Source organism: Mercenaria mercenaria, chromosome 16 (genome assembly GCF_021730395.1).
Source record: "Mercenaria mercenaria strain notata chromosome 16, MADL_Memer_1, whole genome shotgun sequence".
In the NCBI taxonomy this organism is placed as follows: Eukaryota; Metazoa; Mollusca; class Bivalvia; order Venerida; family Veneridae; genus Mercenaria; species Mercenaria mercenaria.
In genome coordinates, this window is record NC_069376.1 from 39,657,944 (window position 1) to 39,679,917 (window position 21,974).

General features: G+C 36.0%; 2 protein-coding genes across 5 annotated transcripts; one reads left to right on the forward strand and one right to left on the reverse strand.

The window, feature by feature from the left end:
* The first annotated feature begins 349 nt into the window (after nucleotides 1-349).
* On the forward strand, nucleotides 350-18,606 carry LOC123540150 (protein arginine N-methyltransferase 6-like). Of its 4 annotated transcripts, none has more exons than XM_053526778.1 (2): nucleotides 350-1,026; nucleotides 16,679-18,606. In XM_053526778.1, the coding sequence occupies exon 2, from the start codon at nucleotides 16,682-16,684 to the stop codon at nucleotides 18,017-18,019; it is 1,338 nt and encodes a 445-aa protein (XP_053382753.1). In that variant the 5' UTR covers nucleotides 350-1,026; nucleotides 16,679-16,681; the 3' UTR covers nucleotides 18,020-18,606. The 4 variants fall into 4 exon arrangements, with proteins under 4 accessions (XP_053382753.1, XP_045180887.2, XP_045180886.2 ...); XM_045324952.2 differs by lacking the exon at nucleotides 350-1,026 and adding an exon at nucleotides 9,357-9,467; XM_045324951.2 differs by lacking the exon at nucleotides 350-1,026 and adding an exon at nucleotides 9,402-9,485.
* On the reverse strand, nucleotides 1,858-9,350 carry LOC123540152 (tyrosyl-DNA phosphodiesterase 2-like). The gene is made up of 6 exons (XM_045324955.2): nucleotides 9,178-9,350; nucleotides 8,088-8,182; nucleotides 7,043-7,165; nucleotides 5,489-5,699; nucleotides 4,893-5,063; nucleotides 1,858-3,334 (listed from the first exon to the last, which is right to left on the reverse strand). The coding sequence occupies exons 1-6, from the start codon at nucleotides 9,313-9,315 to the stop codon at nucleotides 3,035-3,037; spliced, it is 1,038 nt and encodes a 345-aa protein (XP_045180890.2). The 5' UTR covers nucleotides 9,316-9,350; the 3' UTR covers nucleotides 1,858-3,034.
* Nucleotides 18,607-21,974: the final 3,368 nt, after the last annotated feature.

Sequence of the window (21,974 nt, forward strand, 5' to 3'; positions counted from 1 at the left end):
TAACTTTTGAATGAACGTCGTGAAAGAAATGTACAAAGGAAATTTCATTAACAATGGTCATAAATGTCATGAATATAGGAAATGTACAATTGTAATAAAGGAAATTACTACTATTGGTAACTAATCATCTTAATGACCATTGATCTAGTCCCAGTCTTTTTCATGTTTCATTTATCAACCCGATTTAAATTCATGGTTGAACGAAACAAATGTTAGATTTATCACCTGTGAATAAATAATTGAACAAAAAAAAAACAACTTAGATTTAGGTCATGATAAAACACTGTATTTGTCTATAAACCTTCACAGCCCGTACAGCTGATCTAAACCCACCGGGTAAATAATGAGCCTGGCATGTACAGACAAGAATTTCTATTTTCTGAAGCATAAACTATTTTGTTAAATTACTCAGCTCAAGTCCTTACTACTGTATGGATATCTCCTAATGTAACAAGAAAAAAAGTTTTTATTCTCTTTGCCTGAACAGATTGAGAGTATGTTCGGAATGTTATAACATAAAAGTTCTGAACCTGTGTAAACAGGAGATAATTGTCAGCTTCTGAGGATAACTGCCAGCTTCTGTGGATAATTGTCAGCTTCTGGAGATAATTGTCAGCTTCTGAAGATGATAGTCAGCTTCTGTGGATAACTGTCAGCTCCTGAAGATCATTGTCAGCTTCTGTGGATAACTGTCAGCTTCTGAAGATGATTGCCTGCTTCTGTGGATAATTGTCAGCTTCTGTGGATAACTGTCAGCTTCAGTGGATAATTGTCAGCTTCTGTGGATAATTGTCAGCTTCTGTGGATAACTGTCAAGCTTCTGAAGATGATTGCCAGCTTCTGTGGATAATTGTCAGCTTTTGTGGATAACTGTCAGCTTCTGTGGTAACTGTTAGTTTCTGAAGATGATTGCATGCTTTTGTGGATAACTGCCAGCTTCAGTGGGTCATTGTCAGCTTCTGTGGATAACTGTCAGCTTCTGAAGATGATTGCCAGCTTCTGTGGATAGTTGTCAGCTTCTTGGATGTGAGCAAAATTTTACGTATAAATGTTTATAGAAAATGCCCACAATTTATTTTTACACAATATAAATGATATTCAAATTATTCAAGTAAACAATAAAAATTGCTGACAACAGATGATAGATACTGGGTTATAACAATAGCTCACCTTTAGCATTTTATAAAAGATGAGCAAATACGAGTACAGTTCTTGTACATATCACCTTTTACTGTGTGAAATTTTAACAGAATCCATTTAATAATTTTCGAGTTCTGCTTTTGACAAGACTAGTGTGATAAGCAAATCACATAAAGGGAGATAACCAAAAAAGTAAGACAGAGTTATGCCTCTTGTATAATGTACTTTCTCTATAAGTCCTTTTGAGGTTTTAACAAAATCCTTTCAATAATTTTGAACATATACTCTAGACAAGTGTTATGGATGCAAAGTGACCAATACCTTATTTTCCTTCACATCTCAGCAGCGGGATAAAAAATGAATAAATTTCAATATTAAAAGCAGTGATGTACCACAGAAGTTGTATGTGTGTGTAGTATTCTATTTCATCTTTGAGCAGATCTCTGTTGTCAAGTAGAAAATGTCATTGACTGAAACACTCGCCCCTCCTTGGTGTGGTTTCAAAAGCTCACATGGGGTGTAGAATTCTTTAATGTAAGAATAGGTTAGTGCTTCTCTCTAGGTGCCAACCAGTGCCTGAAATAATTCCCAGAGAGGCACCTAGTGTCTTCCTACTCCATCAAAACCTGCTGAGTCAATGTATGACCCGAGTCAGTCTGATTCAAAACCCAACAAACTTTTAACCTTTAATGATGGGTATAAAAACGTAATTTAAAGTACATTGTATGTAATTGTTTATTCTATAATCAATCAAATTGAACCGCCATAATACCATGAAACAAACAGATAAATGGCAATCAAAACAATATAACATTTTCCCATGTATCAATGATATCACTCACAACCAACAAAAATATAAAAAGTATTAATAGGGTGTAACTGTAGCTGTACATCGATCTCATCTACTTCTGTAAGTTATGGAAGCACAGACCTTCTGAGACAACCTGACAGATAAAAGGATCTACAAAACAAAGGGATGTGCATATTCTCAACACTGCCTTTTTTCTATGTACCTGGTTTCTCCGTTTAAACTTTTTGCTTTTAAAGCAAATTTAACCACAAAATAAAAAGATGTCCAAATTCTCTATACTGTCTTATATCTATGTACAGATAACAACTTGCATGCAAAACTTCAACCAAATTTTCTAGGTCAAAAAGGGCCGTAATTTGAATTAAATTCAACCAAGAGTTATTCTTTCATAGTAATTACAGTAGGTCTGGTGTCTGGGAAGTTTCAGTCAAATACATGCAGTTGTTACTAAGATAAAGTTTGATAGTTTGTTGCACACAAAATTTTATCTGAATTTGAAAAAAGGTCATAATTTATGTTAAATGTAATCAATAATTACTAACTTGTTCATTTTAGTATCACGACCAGTTAGCCTTGTTTGAAGTTTAAGTCCAATACATGCAAAGGTTTTAAGAGATATGAACTTGCATGCAACACTTTAACTAAGGTGAGACACTAATGCCGAAGCCCACACAAACAGAACAGCTCTCAGTATTCTTCTATTAGTAAAGCTAAAATCAGTCATCCATAAAGAGAACAGATAAACAAATTTCAAAATTGCTGAAAACGATGTTAAACCTAAGTTCTGTGAAATTTTAGAACTAGGGCATCACTGCAAATGCAACAGAACAAAGATAGGTAACAGTTCTTTGAAAATGGTGTTTCTAGAAGTGTGACCACTTCATGCAGTCTTTTTGTTCAATTCAAGGCATACACACGTAAACTTACAACCATTTTGTAGAATAATACATTAATGAAAAATACGTCTTATATGCTATTCCAGTTTTGTATAAAACAACCTTTTCTTACATTAACATTTCTTCTACAAACGTCCATCTCAAAAGTAATTTCTTAAGAACTTAAGACGTTATTAAATTCTCCATCCTATTTGGGCAATTTTGACAAAATGTTAAAATGCGTCAGCAGTCCCCAATGATCACTACAGAATCTCTGACATGACTTTAGTCTTTCTAATCCAACCAACTCAAAATATTCCGGTTTAAGCACTTTCGGCTCCGAATGGCGAACATATAGACGGTCAAAGCGGCATTTGGGCTTGTACCGATGACTCCACTCCAAATTGTCATTACGCTGAATATCCCACGTAAACTTTGCCTCTGGGCGTTTCCCCGTCACTTCCCAGATGTCAAAAACTCCTTCAGGAAGGCCACCAATTTCAACTAACTGAAAAAAAAAAATGTCCTCCATTATTAAAAATAAAAGCTTACATAAATTATACTCTTCTATTCAAACCAATACATAGCTGGTCAATGAACTAAGAATTTTCATTCTGTAAAACTGAAACTATTTTACAGCAATTATTATTTTCCAAGATCTGATAGAAAACAAAGGTATTTGTGTTGTTCAAGACTATGCTTACAAGCTGTTTATACCGCAAGAAATAATGTCTAAAAGTGAATAAGCATTTAAAGTAACAAGAGCTGTCCAAGGACAGCCTGCTTCACCATTCTTAAATGTTAACCAAGTATTATTATATAAGAAATCTACTGAAAAACCTGTTTGATTTTGTTTTGGGTGTGGGGCAGGGGTTGGGTTGGGGAGGAGGGTATAGACACAATTATATGTGTATATGTGGAAATCTATGGAACAACAATAATGTTTTTGACAAGTACTACTAAGAATTTATACAAGATAAAAGTTTGAGAACTGCAGGGGTGGTCTAAGAAAATCAGGAGGTATATGCTGAAGTGTAAAATGTTAATAAAAACATTGTTGTTTTTTTTTGGTAAGGAAGAAGTGGGTGTAACATATGGGGATTAGGTAGAAGTGAAAGTTGTGATTGAATTTTGGGTATGAGGGTTATAATGAAAAAACATTGGATATACTGGTATGGGAAAGTGAGAAGGACATACTTTAAACAAGAAACGCGGCAATGCCACGAAACCAGGTTTTCAACACTTTTCATAAGAATAAAAAAGTATACTCAATCACAGTGCACCACTTTAAAGCACAACCCTAACCCTAACCCTGAACCCTAACCCTATTTTTAGTAACAATGACCTTGACCTTGATCCCAGAAACCCCAAAATCAATCCCAAGCTACAACTTTATGTAAGTTTTCTATACACCAAGTTTCATCATGATAGCTCATTCCTAAGTTAAGTTATTGACCAGAAACCCCTTTTCTATTTTAAGTAACAGTGACCTTGACCCCAGAAACCCCAAAATCAATCCCAGCCTTTGTCTTGATATAAGCTACATACATACCAAGTTTTATTCAAATATCTTCACCGAAACAAAAGTTATTGACCGGAAACACCAGTTTGACGCCGCCGCCCATCCGCCTGCCTGACCAACGACATACCCCAATCTAATAACTCAGGTTTTCAACGGGCAGTGAGACCTTGACCTTTCACCAACAATTAACGTAGTGAATGGACACACCCTGAAATCAAATGAATGTATCCCCTCCCCAACTCCATCCCAACTTATTATAGTGAATGGACACATACTCTGAAATCTTAAGATTGTATCCCCTCCCCAACTCGACCCCAACACCATTACTTATTCACATTTTAAACAGTTTAAAGTCTGTATAAATTTAACATTAACTTCACTATATTGTTCATCTACAGAAAACAGCCTCCTGACAAAAGAAAAAGTTCAGTTTGAGCTCAAGACTTCTGTTTTTTAGTAGAAGGAACTTATTGAAGACCAAAGTGTTTAGCTTGGAAGGATAACAAGTTAAACCTTTACTAGTTTGACTTAAATCAGGGCTTACCTCATTATCTCTAAGATTCAAGTCTCCGCCGAATACGACAGTTCTCTCCGCCTCTCGCTTTTTCAGGTATGATAAGCATTGCCTCAGTTGCTCCTTCCTCTCTGCGCTGTAATCCTTCGTACTTTCCAAGTGTGATGTCATAAAAAATAGCTTCTCACCCTTCACTGTACACTACAAATCAAGAACACAATTTCTGTTTGAAAAGCAGAACTAAACTCTTAACTCATACAGTTTGAGGAAATCCCATTTTCTGTTTTTGCAACTGAAGACACAAACTAACTAGACACAAGAGGTGGAGAAATATTCGACTGGTTATATACAAAGGAAAGAGATTATGAAATCTAAAACAAGGTCTGATGTGTAAAAATCAGTCAACAATTCCAACTAATTTTAGATAGAAACATCATCAACACAAGTTTTGCAAAGATAGTATTACTGTTCATTACTGTTCCTGGAATGTGGCAGGGGATAGGGAGGTAGGGAGACACTCATTACCGTTAAATGAACATGAGAAAAATGATGTAACAAACCAATGTTTTATGAAAGCAGCGGAAATGGGATGTGGGGAGATGGGGTTAAAAAATAACTTCAAATACCTTTACTGCTAGTAAGTTTCTCAACATCGAGGTGTTAGGGAATGGTAAAATCTTGGTCTCCTCCACCTGCACCTGGCCTGTCTTCAACAACATTGCACAATAATACTCCTCATCATTCCCAGGTATCATGTGATACATAGGGCATTTCTCCTGTATAATCTCCTCCAAATCTTGAACAACTTCCTGCAGGAACACCACATGTGGATCTTCCCTGAACAAAAATCAGACCTTTTACACATAGTATGTACAACAGATACAGTGAAATCTTTGCATCAGTATAAAACTTCAAAGTACTGTATTAAATAATCATTCATGCATGACCTTTACCATGCATCGATTTCCAGTGCACAGCGTAAGAAATTTATGTCCGTATGAAAGATCTAGATTTTTTTCATTGTATTTTTTTTTGTTGGCACCTCTGAAATTTGCTAACTGAAGATTTTTAGCATCATAATTTTTTTTTCGCATTTGGCGCCATTGGTGACCGACAGCAGGAACCCTGTGTAAAACATGAATAACTCTTGGCCACAAGGGGATGAGCAAAATGCTTCAGTTATCCTGGGTTTGAACCAAACACAGAAAATACATACATTACAATCGCGATCCTATGAAAAGCCAAGGGACCGGCTGTTTCTTTCGTAATATCGCATTTTCGTTCGAGCGTAGCATAGGAAATTTCGCTATACAGCACCTTGATATCTACATGTCGTAACCCGTGATATTTAAACATGTGATTTTCGTATACCAATTTTATATGTACATCTGGGTTTACTACAAATCTTATTCGAATCTGAACTCAGATGGTATGTAGAATGTAGACCGGGTTTGTTTTTTTTTCTTCACTTTATATTCACTGTACATAAAACATACAGAAAAAAAATCACAATTGCATATTCCAATTCCCTCAGCGACCCTTTACTGAATTGTTTGGTATAATAAAACAACATATACAGACGATCAGGACTTATTGTTTTATTTTCTTTATGCAGTGATTGTTTGAGACATATAGATATCAACGCAAGTGTGACTTGTATGCCATCCAATCGGATAGTTATAGGAGAAAAAATTAACCACTAATTAACTTGTGTCATAGTGTACAGCGTATGTGTTTCGAATTTAATTACTTTAGATTTCACACTTTCACCACTGTGTACGCCCAGCTAAATGATCGTGACACTTTCCACTCTAAAGCATTTTCACGCCGTTATGGAAGGTGTGAAAATTTAGACGATACATTCATAAATTCTCAACTAAAACAAGTTGAAAACAGGCTTTAAGGGCATAACAATACATTCGTAGGAGCGCATTTTTCGTAAAATTGCATTTTCGTAAAATAGCGACTTTGTTACATAGAAATAAGGAAAGCAGCCGGGACCACAACACCTTTTCGTAGTATACCGGTATTTCGTTAAATTGCGATTTGTAGCATCGCGAATGTACTGTAGATAAATATCTGGGGACCACTTGAAATTCCTGAACAAGTCCTGATATATGATAAATCAGTTGAGCAGTCACATTCTGTGCAAATTTATTAATCTTTTAATGAATACTTACTTAATAATAGTGTCACACACACCTAATGTCCGAGTCCTCAGATTTTTCCGATCTAGCCCGTCAATATTCCAGGACAACAGCCGGATCCTAAATGGCTGATCATCCGATGCCAAGGTTCCAGAACTTTAAAGGAAAGCAACAAGTCATACTAACTGTTTAAAAGTTCAGCTGGTATATAAGTTTCTGTGCTGTATTCTGATCGCATCAATAGATGATGTAAACTTAAAGGGAAAAGAAACTGTCAAGTTTACAGTAGCTGTTGTAATTCTCTTTAGAACTACATTATCAATATTTTTTAATTTGCGCAAATCCTAACAATCCTAGTATTTGATCTAGTGAACTTTTTTCTAGGTTTGTAAATGCTTAAACGAGGGGAGTGGTAATCCTGTCAGCTGCTCAACCTGAAGGTTGCGGCTTCCTACCCCACTTGAATCACAACCACACCTCATATGATACCAGTACTAATTTATCCAAGGCAGACACGAGAGTGGTTAAAGTACGTGACAAAATCGAGCTAAAATATATTTGAGTAAACTCAATCCTTAAATTCAACTATCTAAATAGTCGAGCAATCAATTTACCTCTCAAGTGAGAAATATCTTAGAAGTGCAGAGCCCTTGCCTTTGAATTAGAGTAAGGCGTCTTACAGGCATGTTTAACATGGCGGAACAGACCTGGCAATTTTGTTTAAAGGTTCATGGGATCACTCGACTTGTTTAACCTTTAGCCTGCTAAATTTCTAAAATGGACCAGTCCATCATTCAATTTGGAGAATACCATTAATCATTCGAAGGGGTGTTCACTGAAAATTTACTGACTGAATAGTGAACAGTGCAGACCATGATGTGCAAGCTGATCTTGGCCTGCACTGGTCGCAAAGGCAGAATATCTTGCCATCAGCAGGTTAAAGGTTAAAAAGTTTCAGCCTTTACAAATTAAGTTCAGACTGACCAACAGACAATGGACAAACTCCACTACAGACACGTTCAGTGCAAGTTCCAGGACATAAATTATCTTCATCTAGACTAATAACAAAACAGTATACCTGTTTGATTGGTTATTGTTACTTGAAGCTACCGAACCCTCAACGGCATCCGACTGTGATGCCCCAGCCTCTTCAAAGTAGGAATTCAGCGCTCTCTGAAAGTTGTCAAAGATTTTTGTTTTTAAAGCAATCAGTTATCAAAAAAGATTTTACTAATTACATATTAACAGCTTGTACAGAAAAGACCTTCAGAATGAGACTGTGGCAAGTGACAACTTTATGGGTTTTTTTTTATTTTATGAATTCTATTAGCATAGCATGTCATATCATCATAATGAACAAGTGTGTGAAATTTCAATTTATTCACAATGGATGGTTATCCAGATACCAGCTTATATACAAAAACTTAACCAAAAAACTTTTAAGTCAAAAAAGAGGCAGAACTTTGTAAACAAGAGCTGTTGGAAGGACAGTGCTCTTGACTATACGAAAATGTTCACCAAAATATTACTATTCAGGATAGCACAGGGATGGGAGAGGTTAGGAGGACGTTACAATAAATTGGGGGGAAAGTGGTAGAAGTGTGGATAGGGATAAGAAGTTGAGGTTAAAGGGACTGAAACATGAGATTATAATATGAAATCTAAGTGAAACTGAGAGCCAACCATATATTTTTTTCTAGTATGAATAGCTATTGACAGGTCTAGGAAACTGGTATATTTATAGATAATCTGTAAATTTACAGATTGTGTGTATGAAAATTGATAAAAATTACATTTATTCCCAAAACCGCAGCTTGAAATTAATTGGTTTATTTACAGTATGCACAAATTAATATCATTTGTGACTTTCAGCCATTTTCATTGACTTTGAATTTTTGGAATTTTCAAAAAAATCAAAGTCAACAGAAATGACTGAAAGTTACAATTGATCTTTATTTATGCGTACCATAAGTATCAATTAATTTCACCCTGCGATTTTGAGTCAAAGTATGATTTTAGCAGTTTTCAAACATTTGATCTGTAAATTTAACGATCAAAAAATCTGTAAAATTATGGATTATCTGTAAATTTACAGATATCCCACTTTCCTAATCCTAGACCTGATTGACCGACTTATCATGCTTATAGTATTAGCAATACTAAATTACATCTAAACTCCAGTCCCTGTCCTGTAGATAAAACATTGCGAGGGCAGTATCTGTACCGGTTATTGCAGCGAATTCCTGACATCTTTTGTCACATTCGGCTGCAGATGGCAGTGTACTTTCGTCATTTGAAGAACTCATAATTCTGACATTTCCCGCAAAACAGTATTCGATTAAAACAAAGATTTCCGAATATAGAACACAGTTGGTTTTCGGTCTGCCTCATGCTTTAGCACAACTTGCCACAATAGAAGCGAGTACCAGGCCCATGTAAACACATTTCTTGAAAAAAGGTGCCGATTTTCTGGTTTGTAAGAAATTATTTTGTTTTCTCAATGAATACTAGTGACAGAAGGTTTTGATTGTATATTATTAATTTTTATTTGTATCAAAATTCATTCAAACATTTACATTTAGTGAAAAAATCGTGTTTTTAATTAGTTTTCGCGATGACAATGTCTGGGCTAACTTCACTTAATTTAAAGATTCAAGCCGGTCTAAGGGTACTTTATTATATATAAAAACAACAGCTTAGGTCTTATTTATGCATCTTTAAAGAGCATACCTTTTCCCTTTACCTACTTTTCATAAAGGCTATGGTTCCCAGGGCAGATCCAGGATTTTTTTCCAGTGGGGTCCAGATGGGGGTTGGTGCGGGGATGTCCCCCTCCTGCTGGTGGGGGTACGGGGGGGCCTTCCCCCGGAAAAGTTTTGTTTCTCGGGGTCAACAGAGAGCAAATTCGAGCGTTTTAGAATCTGAATCCCATCAAAAATGTAATCATCACTTCAAAAATTAGAAATGCAATATTTTTTTTAAAAAATTTTCCCATGATATGAAAATGAGCATACTGTAGTGGGGGTACGGATGAACAAGAATGAAAAATTCATTTTTGGCTTTGACTATGTTCAAGGACTTCTAAAGGGTTATAATAAAAATATAATATAAATCCTGTATTGCCATTATCGATGTGGATGTTTGCTGTTCGATCTCAAACATTACCAGTTCTAACCACAAGGAGGTCTCCACTTTTAGAACCTTTTTTTTATGCCCCTGCCATAAAATGGGGGGGTGTGGGGGTGCATATAGTGTCACCCCTGTCCGTGTGTGTGTTCGTTTGTCTGTTTTTCCGTGTGTTTGGGAAAGGGTGATGTTCGTTATGACAGTAATGTTTTGGCAAGTGGCAGTAAAAAGAAGATAAGCAGTATAGATATTGTTATGCCTAGATTTTGTCAGGATAATTTGGTTAACAAGGGCAGCAACATGAAATTCCAATTAAATTATCTTGGAATTAAGGTTGGGGAAGGGTTTGTCCTTAACTAATATTAATCAAAGCCTTGGAATGTCTGATGGTTGCAGGTTTTTGGTAGATTTATTTTCTGTTTAAATGCCAGTCTATGAATATACATGAATGAGAAACAAATACAAATTTAATGTGCCTCATATCTAAGATGAACTCTGCCTGACCCAGTGATGTAACCATGGGCTGGAATACCTCATCATTGATAGATCTTACATAAATTACATAATCTAAATGGTCAGTGTGAGTGGATACAGGTTGAATAAGAACTGCTTGTTCATTAATAATTCATCCGCATTGTTCATGAATGGGACTGTTTTGTGTAGCACATGAACATCCTTTGGATGTGATTCTGAATAAAATAAAGATGCTATGACTGTCAGAAATACACTTTAACTTTGGTAGCGGGATAAACCCGCAACCAAAAATGGATGACGACCACCGAAACTTCAGTTACACACTATTTAATTAAGGCCTGTATGACCATAGATAATGATAAAGTTACAATAATAACAACAACAATACAGAAAAAGATAGTTCAGTTTCAAAATGTACCAGATTGAGTTAAACCCATTCAGTTTCACAATTCCAGAATGCAAGATGAGATCTTAGATTTAAATATGAATATCAAACTGATAATTAACCAAGTTCCAGGTAAAATGCGTTTTATATGAATTGGTATATAATATAATACTGTTGTCCTAATCTGGTCAAGTTACCAAAAAGGTCCAAGTTCACTATATTTAATAGAAACTCTTAAATAATGGATCAATGTAGGGATAACGCATGTTTTTAGCTCACCTGTCAGGAAGTGACAAGGTGAGCTATTGTGACCGCTTGATGTCCGTCATGCGTCGTCGGTCAACAATTTCTAAAAAAATCTTCTTCTTGAAAACCACTGGGCAGAATTACACCAAACTTCACAGGAATGATCCTTGGGTGGCCCCCTTCCAAAATTATTCAAAGAAATGAATTCCATGCAGAACTCTGGTTGCCGTGGCAACCGATAGGAAAAACTTTAAAAATCTTCTTGTACAAAACCACAGGGCCTAGGGCGTTGATATCTGGCATGTAGCATCATCTAGTGGTCCTCTACCAAAATTGTTCAAATTATCCCCCTAGGATCAGATATGGCCCCGCCCCGGGGGTCACATGGTTTATATAGACTTATGTAGGGAAAACTTTGAAAATGTTCATGTACAAGACCACATGGCCTAGGGCTTTGATATTTGGTATGTAGCATCATCTAGAGGTCCTCTACCAAGATTGTTCAAATTATCCCCTAGGGTCAAATATGGCCCTGCCCCGGGGGTCACGTGGTTTATATAGACTTATCATGCTTATATAGGGAAAACTTTGAAAATCTTCCTGTCTGAAACCACAACACTTAGACCTTTGATATTTGGTTTGTAGCATTGTTTATGGTCCCCAACCAAAATTGTTCAAATTATACCACTTGGGTGAAAAGAGGCCCTGCCCTGGGGGTCCCAAGTTTTATATAGACTTATATAGGAAAAAGCTTTAAAAATCTTCTTGTCTGAAACCATAGGACCTAGGCTTTTGATATTTGGTATGATGCATTAATTGTCTAGTAGTCCTGTAACAAAATTGTTCAAATTATGCCCCTGGGGTTAAAAGAGGCCCCATCCTGGGGTCACTTAGTTATTATGTGAGTTATATAGGAAAAATACTTAAAAAATCAACTGATCCTATTTCCAAGACTGTTTAATTATAATTACCTGATGACCCCAAGTAATATGATGTCACTTGACTGTGACCTTGACCTACTGACCTACTTTCTTGTTTTTTAAGATATCATACAGCCTTGAAATTTTGATGACATACACAGTTTTGCACACAAATTGTAAAACTGAATTTCATTGACCATGAATGTGACCTACTGACTTTCTTAATATTTTATCATCAGTTTGACATTTGAAACATGTAGCTCATATTACTCAGGTGAGGGATCCAGGTCATCATGACCCTCTTGTTTTCATGTTAGTTGTTGCCCAAAACTATTAGGTGTTGTACTTGGAACCTGTTTGGATGGAAATATATATATTGGGATTTACATGTTATGCAGGGCTTTTTCAACCTATCTCACGGGGCCGATATTCGGCCTCATTCCCAATGCCAAATATGCTCTATTTTTCCCAATCTGGAGCAAAAAATTCCCAATCCAATGAAAAATTTCCCAACTGAAATCAGTTACTTTCTGTTTTTCAGTAATAATTCTTGCACAATTAGTTTTTTTTGCCAAGTAAATCAAACAAAATGTTGGAAAAACCAACTCGTTTCTATTTTTAGTAACATGACCGTCTGCAACCTCGGCAAAAAATAATTACAAGATTTTGCTGAAGAAATGTATGATTTGTATGCAAAAACCTCTCAGAATGCATAAAAACACAAATATTAATTGAATAAAGTACTCAAAACATGTTGACAGGTAGTTCTTATACCATTAAAATCAATTGTCACATATTTTCGCGACCCAGTTTTTACACTCGAAAATACACGCACTTTGCCATTCTACTTTTTGGATAATTTCAGTTATAACTTTGGTGAAAACAAACTGTAAACAAAAATTTTCGCATGACAAATAAAGAGTTACTGTATTTTTAGGCAATATTGGAACACAATCCTGAAAAAAAAATCTCAAAATTTCGCAAGGGGATAGGCCTACTGTCTACCAGTAAAATTTGAAACTGAAGATTTAAATAATATATATTAATTAAAAACTCACTTAATTTGTCAGTATATTTTCCCAAATTTGACAATTTACCGTGTTAAAAATTCCCAATATGACCAGGGGCCTTTTTCCCAAAAACCCCTGAAAAAGCCCTGTTATGTTCGGTTAGGGCTGGGTACCGCCTTGAAAAGAATACCGTGGTATACCACGGTTTTATCCTAATTACCGGGGTATATACCGCGGTATACCACCATAATTATCGTAAGACTTACAGCTATGGTAATGGTCATGAAAATATTGAAAAACTCTCAGAAATACTTCATTTATTATGAGCAACAACGAAGACTAGTTACTCGACTAGAATTTAAGAAAAAAAAATACACTGGAATATTAACTTGACTAATGACTAGTTAGATTAATGACCTTAGTATTTTTTACCAGCATGTATTCGTCGGAAGACGCCATATTCTCTCTAAGGAAGCACTGGGTCACATGTATATAGGTCGCGCTTGTTTGAAATTCGATTCGTGCACCCGTTTGATAAACCAGTAACGTTTACAAATAGTATGAAGGCTTCATCAAATCGTTTTCAAACAAAAAATAAATTTCGACTCAACATTTTCCATACTATTTATTTCTTTTTTAGTACATGAAAGTACATACTGGGATATTTTAAACTATCATCATTTAAACAAGAAGTCGGGACTCGCTGAATTTACCAGACTCAAAGTAAAGACAAGTGCGCCCATGACGTCATCCATCTATACTCAGTACGGAATAATCTGGAGGTTTTCGAAGGTTTTGATTGGGGATCACGCGGTCGATCTAGTCCGTTACACTGATCTGTCTTATCGAATACAGATAATATCTAACGCGTGGAAGAGTCTAGCGGTCGATCATACATGTTCAATTACACCATTGGGTGGTTATTTTTGGAAACTAATAATAGTAGCATGGGAATTTCAGAGATATAAATCGGAAAATCATGCATGGTGTCAATTGCTGTTATGGAGGGCTACATAGACAATGTAAATTAAAAATAAACAGAAGTAGGGATAATGTTGATAAAATACCGGTATTCCCCGATGGTACCGCGGTATCGTACCACGGCAAGATGGTACCACGGTTACCGGTATACCAGTAATACCGCGCACCTCTATGTTCGGTAGTTAATTAATTCTAAAACATTCAAATATATTAATGATACAAGGATTTCATGATATATTTCATTATTACGCCTAAAAATGAGATGAAATGCAGTAGCCAATCTCAATCACGGGACACTCAATCAAGATATACAAATACAATGTTGTACTTTCGACTTTCATCAAACTTGGTTTGTAGCATTGTGATATGGTCCTCTCCCAAGTGTTTTCAAATGTGGGCACTTGGCCCCTATTAGGGGCCGCTAGAGCTAAAAATAGAAATACCTTTAAATGACTTCTTCTCATGAACCGCTTAATGGATCTTCATCAAACTTGGTCTGTAGCATCATAATAAGGTCTTCTCACAAGTCTGTTCAAATGGGGACACTTGGCCCCTTTTAGGTGCCGCTAGAGCTAAAAATAGAAATACGTTTAAACAACTTCTTCTCATGAACCGCTTGATTAATCTTCATCAAACTTGGTCTGTAGCATCATTGTATGGTCCTCTCCAAAATTTTTACAAATGGGGGCATTTGGCCCATTTTTACAAACTTGGTCTTTAGCATCATTATAAGGTCCTTTCTCAAGTTTGTTCAGATGGGGGCACTTGGCCCCTTTAGGGGCTGTTAGGGTTGAAAATAGAAATACCTTGAAAGGACTTCTTCTCATGAACCACTTGATGAATCTTCATCAAACTTGGTCTGAAGCCTCATTATATGGTTTTCTCCCAAGTTTTTGTTTTCAAATGAGGGCACTTTGTCCCTTTAAGGGGCTGCTAGAGCTAAAAATAGAAATACCTTTAAACAACTTCTTACCATGCACCACCTGATGGCTCTTCATTAAACTTGGTCTGTGGCATCATTATATCATTATTATATGGCTAACAACTAAAGTACATATATTTAAAAGAGTATCAAATTATTTTCTAGTGGAGAACCACAATGTTATCACTTGGAAATCCAAAAATATTCTTAAAACCTGCTGCCTTGAAAATATATTCGCTCTCAACATATAATAACTGACCAATTAAAATGACCCTTATTGTGACTGTAATTAACAGTATAAACCAATCAAATTCAAGAAAGTGTACATGGTAAATAAATTACAAGTATTTAAAATATTAACAAGTTTTGACAGCAATCAGCACTTTATCAGTCAGGAAGTCTTAACATTTAAATTATCAAGATGATGACAATGACTTTATCATAATTACATTTGGAAGCCTTTTAGCACATTCTGGACTATCTGAAAGATTAAAGTGCATAAATATGTCAAAGTTGAGACTACCTATACAATAAATTTTTGACATCTGTCATGAAAACATAAAAAAATTTCATTATTTAAAATTTTAGCAACATAAACTTATTGAATAATTTATAGTTTCTATAGCAAAAATTATACATTTTTGTGCTATCTGATATTTTAACCATTTTTCTGATTTTTTTCACTGCACAATACAAGCAAGATCTAATTAGGTCAAAGTCGTCCTGAGGTGAGCAATTTAGGCCCACTTGGGCATCTTGTTGGTATAAATCGAAAGGTTTGAGGATGATGATTGTCAGTGTTAAATCAAAAATCAAAAGAAAAGTTGGGTCATGTTTGATACAAGAGAAACATTTTCAGTAAAATAAAAACTGTAAAATCAGCTAAAAATGGGACCTGAAATTGTAGTGGTCAGGTGTAAGACCTAAGAATCTGCGACAAAGTCTGTTATGCAATTATAAGTCCCCAACTGGTGTTTCGCCAGAGGGGAAACAAGGTTCGTTCCTCCCTCCCCTCCTGTCTGTCCATCTGTCAGAATGTGGGATCCTGCAATAAATTTAAAAGTACAAGATATTTTTTTTTATAAAACCTAATACATGGATGGATGGCAATATAGAGATTGTGCATGTCTTTTTATTATGTTGCTTTTATGGAAAAAAATAGTCCAGAAATAATTGGAGTCTTCAATAACTTAACAAATACAAGAGACTTTTTTGTGCAACTTGATACATGGTTATATGGCAATATGGATATTATGCTTGTCTTTTTGTTTTTTGCTGTGTTAACAAATGTGGTTGCCATAACAATAGGTAGTAAAATATGATTAAAATTTTGATTCTGCAATAACATGAAATAAAAAGATACAAGAGATTTGTTCATGGAAATAAATGGAGGGCAATGTGTTGAAAGTGCCCATGTTCTCTGTTTGTCTATCTAGATCAATTGTCAGCCACAAAATTTAATGCTGCTTTTTAAGTCAATTTTTACTGTAAATACATAAATATAGACCGCAACAAGATATATTCAAAAAAGGTTATATGGGCACAGTGGTTAACTTTACTAATACCAGTATGCAGTTAAGTATAACAGTTTTCTTTCTGTTTCAGAACATGGCTGAAAGCAATACAGCGGAAACGGTACATGAGGAGTATTTCAGAAGTTACGCTGATGTTGGTGTACAGGAGTTGATGATAAAAGACAAGCCAAGAACTTTAGCTTATAAACAGTTTTTAGAGAAGAATGTTAATCTTATAAAGAACAAAGTAGTCCTAGATGTTGGGGCTGGGACAGGTATTTTGTCATTGTTTGCAGCACGGTCCGGGGCGAGGAAGGTATACGCAGTAGAGGCGAGTGATATAGCGAATCTGTGTCAAGAAATTGTGAAGGTTAATAAATATGAAAGAGTTTTAACCGTTATTAAAGGTGTAATGGAGACGATTGAACTGCCGGAGAAGGTCGATGTTATTATATCGGAATGGATGGGGTTCTACTTGCTTCACGAGTCTATGTTGGAATCAGTGCTATATGCTCGAGATAAATGGTTAAAGGATGATGGTATACTGTTGCCATCACATGCAGCGATTTATGCATGTCCTGTAAACATGACCAAATACTGTAAGGAAAATGTTGACTGCTGGACTGATGTGTACGATTTTGATTTTTCGCCATTATTTGAGCAGAAAGTGGCAGCACTTTTGCAGCAGCCGGCAGTTCTGCATTTGAAAGAAGATCAGCTGTTATCAAATTGTGAACTACTGGCAAAATTTGATTTGAAAAGTATGGAGGTAGCTGACATTGAGGAGATAGAGGAACAAATGAGTTTTGTTGTTAATTCGGACTCGGAGTTGCATGGGTTTGCTTTATGGTTCGATGTCCGATTCACCCCAGACCTCAGTGACGAACAGTATGGTTTGACGTGTATGGAAAAAGTTAAATTAGAGAAGGACGAGACTCATTCTAAGGGCACTGATGAGGTTATGAATGGATCAAACGTTTGTCATGTTACTCTAGATACATCTCCTTTGACTCTGGAAACTCACTGGAAACAAACAGTCTGTTTCTTACCAGCATCAGTATCTGTTAAAAAATCAGAGACAATATATTGTAGAATTTCACTTAGCCAGGAACCTTCAAACAAACGACATTATAATATATCTCTAGAAATGCTTGAAGATTTTGAATCAAGTGATTCTGAGCTGGAAGATGAAGAAGATGCGGAAAATCATCCGGTGCCGTGTAATTGTGGTGCTGGTCGATGCAATCTAATTCTTGCAATCATGGAAAAGTATGACGCTGAGCAGATGGAGCTTGAAATGGAAGCAGAATTTACAGAAGTATCGGCAGAGGTTCAGGCAGCCCAGACATTAGATAATGACAGTTCTATTCTAGAATCGGACTTATCGGCAAAAGACGACTCATTGTCAAATAGTACAAAAGACGACAAATGAAAGACGAGCAAGAGTTAGCTGCATTTGATTTTAATACATTTATGGCATTTTTTAAACCATTAGTAATATTTCTTGTTAATGCTATGGTAATATTTTATATTTGGCTAAGTACTTTGTAAAAGGTTTTTTGGTTGAACTTCTTTGTGTTGTCTGAATATAGTTAACTAACACTAAGAGAAACAGTCAGAAGTTCCAGGAAAAAAATCTAAAAGCTAAAGTATTGAAACAAATTAAATAATATTCAGATATATATTGTAAAGTAATAAATACACTTATTAGGTATAACAGTTCAGCTTTAATTTTCAAGTCAAATAAATATACTGAGAAATAATATCTATGGTGATGTCACCAAGCACATTTATGACGTTTTTTTAAAATATACAAGACAAATATCTCAATTTATTTTCTGACAATGTATTTAGCACAGAAGATGTACTTATGTTTCTGTGACAGAAAAAGTTGTATCTATATCTCAGTATCTTTATAGCTGTGTTTAATTTTTCTAGGATATTCAATTGTATTCATACAAATTTAACTTTTTTATATACACAGTGTATGGCAATAAACACCGCACATCACAATGGTAATTGGCTTAAAAATATTATCTTTTTTAAAGCCCATTTTGGAAAAATAGGACATATTATATGATTGTATGTGCATCTGTCCATCCGTCTTTCATGTTTTATGTCCAAAGCATAACTTAACTACTCGACCCGGCGTCGGCGTCCTTCCGTATCCGCGCTTTGGTTAAAGTTTTGATGCACTTTCTCTTTATCTAAAATTGTTATTACTTGATGGATTTGCTTCAAACTTAAAATAGTTGTTCCTCATCATCACCAACATCATATGGCACAATGGTCATAACTCTGGCACCAATATTTCATGAATTATCCCCCTTTTTTACTTAGAATTTCAGGTTAATTTTGATGCATTTTCACTATTACCGGTATTATTATTATACCAGATTTATATAGCGCCCTTTTCATGGTAAACACATTCAAAGGCACTTTACATATATCAAATGCAGCCACACAGGGCGCGAAATTCATCCTCTACTAGTACAGACACAGAGCGGTCTGACCAGAGGGACAGAGTGAGACAAAGCCCCCAGAACAGATAGAGAGAAATCATTTTTAGATACAGGCCTGTCCGGCTAACTTAGCCTTGCTCTTTGCGAATAGACAGTCTGGTTCTTTAACGGGCCCGGTGTATAGCACCGATACACGCAAAGCCGTCTTTCCTGGGAAGAACCAGTACAGGCCTCTTAGTGAGGTGGGAGACACAGTTTTGGTGCACTTTCACTTTATCTCAGTTATTATCCACCACCGAGGAAATCGGGAGTGGGGTATTGAAAAGGTGTTGTCCGTCCGCAGCCATTTCTCAATAACTAGCAGGTAGAATTTCATGAAACTTGAAATAAACATGAACCAACATACTGCGATGATGCCCGTCAAGTTTTTTTTGATTGGTCAATTTTCCTTAGAGTAATTGCCTTTTATTAACTGAAAAATGCCCAAAAATGTCCGTCCGCAGCCATTTCTCAGTAACTAGCAAGTAGAATTTCATGAAATTTGAAATAAAGATGAACCAACATACTGTGATGATGCCCGTTTTTTTTTGGATTGGTCCATTTCCCTTAGAGTTATTGCCCTTGATTTAATGAAAAATGCCCAAAAATGTCTGTCTGCAGCCATTTCTCAGTAACTATCAGATAGAATTTCATAACACTTGAAATAAACATGAACCAGCATACTGCACTGATGCCCGTCAATTTTTTTTTGGATTCAGTTTCCCTTAGAGTTATTGCCCTTTAATTGTTAAAAAATCCACAGATTTGTACATAAGAAACCAACCAATTGGTAGAATTTCATTAAATTTCTATGAACATTTATTATAAACATTTGAAGCTGTGTAACCTAACCTTGTCACCACCTTGCCTTGGTTCCCCCCTCCCCCCACAAAAAAAAATTCCTTATTATTTTTTTTCAAATCTGCCATGAATATTTTATCAACATGCAAAGTTGTACCGTTGCCCCACCTCACTCTCCACTCAGTCATGCCCACCATCCCGATCATGCATCCGCCCCGCCTAGATTCATAAAAATGCTGAAGTCTTCATTCTCAAACATGCACCAAAAACCATTCATCTTGTCCGCACTCTAAGTCAAACATTTCGTATCTGATCTTCACCAAACTCGAACAAATGTGTTTGCAAATAAGACCTTGGCCAAGTTCGATAACTAGCCAAATCGATTAAGACACTTTGGAATTATGGCCCTTGACAATAACTAATGAATCACCTAGACTCATAAAAATGCTGGTCTTCATTCTCAAACATGCACCAAAAACCATTCATCTTGTCCACACTCTAAGTCAAACATTTCACATGCGATCTTCACCAAACTTGAACAAAATGTGTCTCGGCCAAGTTCGATAACTAGCCGAATCGACTCAGGCACTTAGGAATTATGGCCCTTGAATTACTAAAAATCAGCCTTTTTACATTTGTCTGCACTCTAACTCGAATATTTCTCATCTAATCTTCACCAAACTTAAACAAAATGTGTATGACCGTAATTCCTCTTCCAGTTTCGATAACTAGCAAAATTGGCGTAGGCACTTCAGAATTATGGCCCTTGAATTACTGAAAATCAGCCATTTTACTCTTCAAAGGTATATTTGTTGTGACTAATCAGTATAAAAACACTGACTTAGTGTTTAGATGATTAGGCAGTTGTGGGAGACATGCGCTTTTCTCAAAAGTAGCTCTAGTTATTATTATTATTATTATACCAGATTTATGTAACGCCCTTTTCATGATAAACATGTTCAAAGGCACTTTACATATATCAAACGCAGCCACACAGGGTGCGAAATTCATCCTCTTCTAGTACAGACACAGAGCGGTCTGACCAGAGGGACAGAGTGAGACAAAGCCCCCAGAACAGATAGAGAGTAATCCTTTTTAGATACAGGCCTGTCCGGCTAACTTAGCCTTGCTCTTTGCAAATAGACAGTCTGGTTCTTTAACGTGCCCGATGTATAGCACTGATACACGCGAAGCCGTCTTTCCTGGGAAGAACCAGTACAGGCCTCTTAGTGAGGTGGGAGACACTGAAGAGCATCACAGAAATTTCCAGTGCCTGGACTGGGATTTGAACCCCGGACCTCTGAATTGACAGTCAAGCGTGTTACCACTAGACCACCGGCTCACTATATCTCTGTTATTTCACAAGGGATTTGATTCGAACTTAAAATAATTGTTTATCATCACCACCTTCATCATTTGAAACAAGGGCCATAACTGTGACACCTGTATTTTATGAGTTATCCCCCTTTTGTACTTAAAATTTTGATGCACTTTCACTCTTTCTCTGTTATTACCAAATGGATTTGATTCAAACTTAGAATATTTGTACTACATCATCATCCACACCATATGATACAAGGGCCATAACTCTTCCACCAATATTTTATGAATTATGCCCCCTTTTTACTTAGAATTTCAGGTTAATTGTGGTGCACTTTCACTAAATCTTGTCATTACTTAATGAATTTGATTAAAACTTAAATTAGTTTTTCCAGATCCTTATCCTCATCATATGGCACAGATTCATAAAAATGCTGAAGTCTTCATTCTCAAACATGCACCAAAAACCATTCATCTTGTCCGCACTCTAAGTCAAACATTTCGTATCTGATCTTCACCAAACTCGAACAAAATGTGTTTGCAAATAAGACCTTGGCCAAGTTCGATAACTAGCCAAATCGATTAAGACACTTTGGAATTATGGCCCTTGACAATAACTAATGAATCACCTAGACTCATAAAAATGCTGGTCTTCATTCTCAAACATGCACCAAAAACCATTCATCTTGTCCACACTCTAAGTCAAACATTTCACATGCGATCTTCACCAAACTTGAACAAAATGTGTCTCGGCCAAGTTCGATA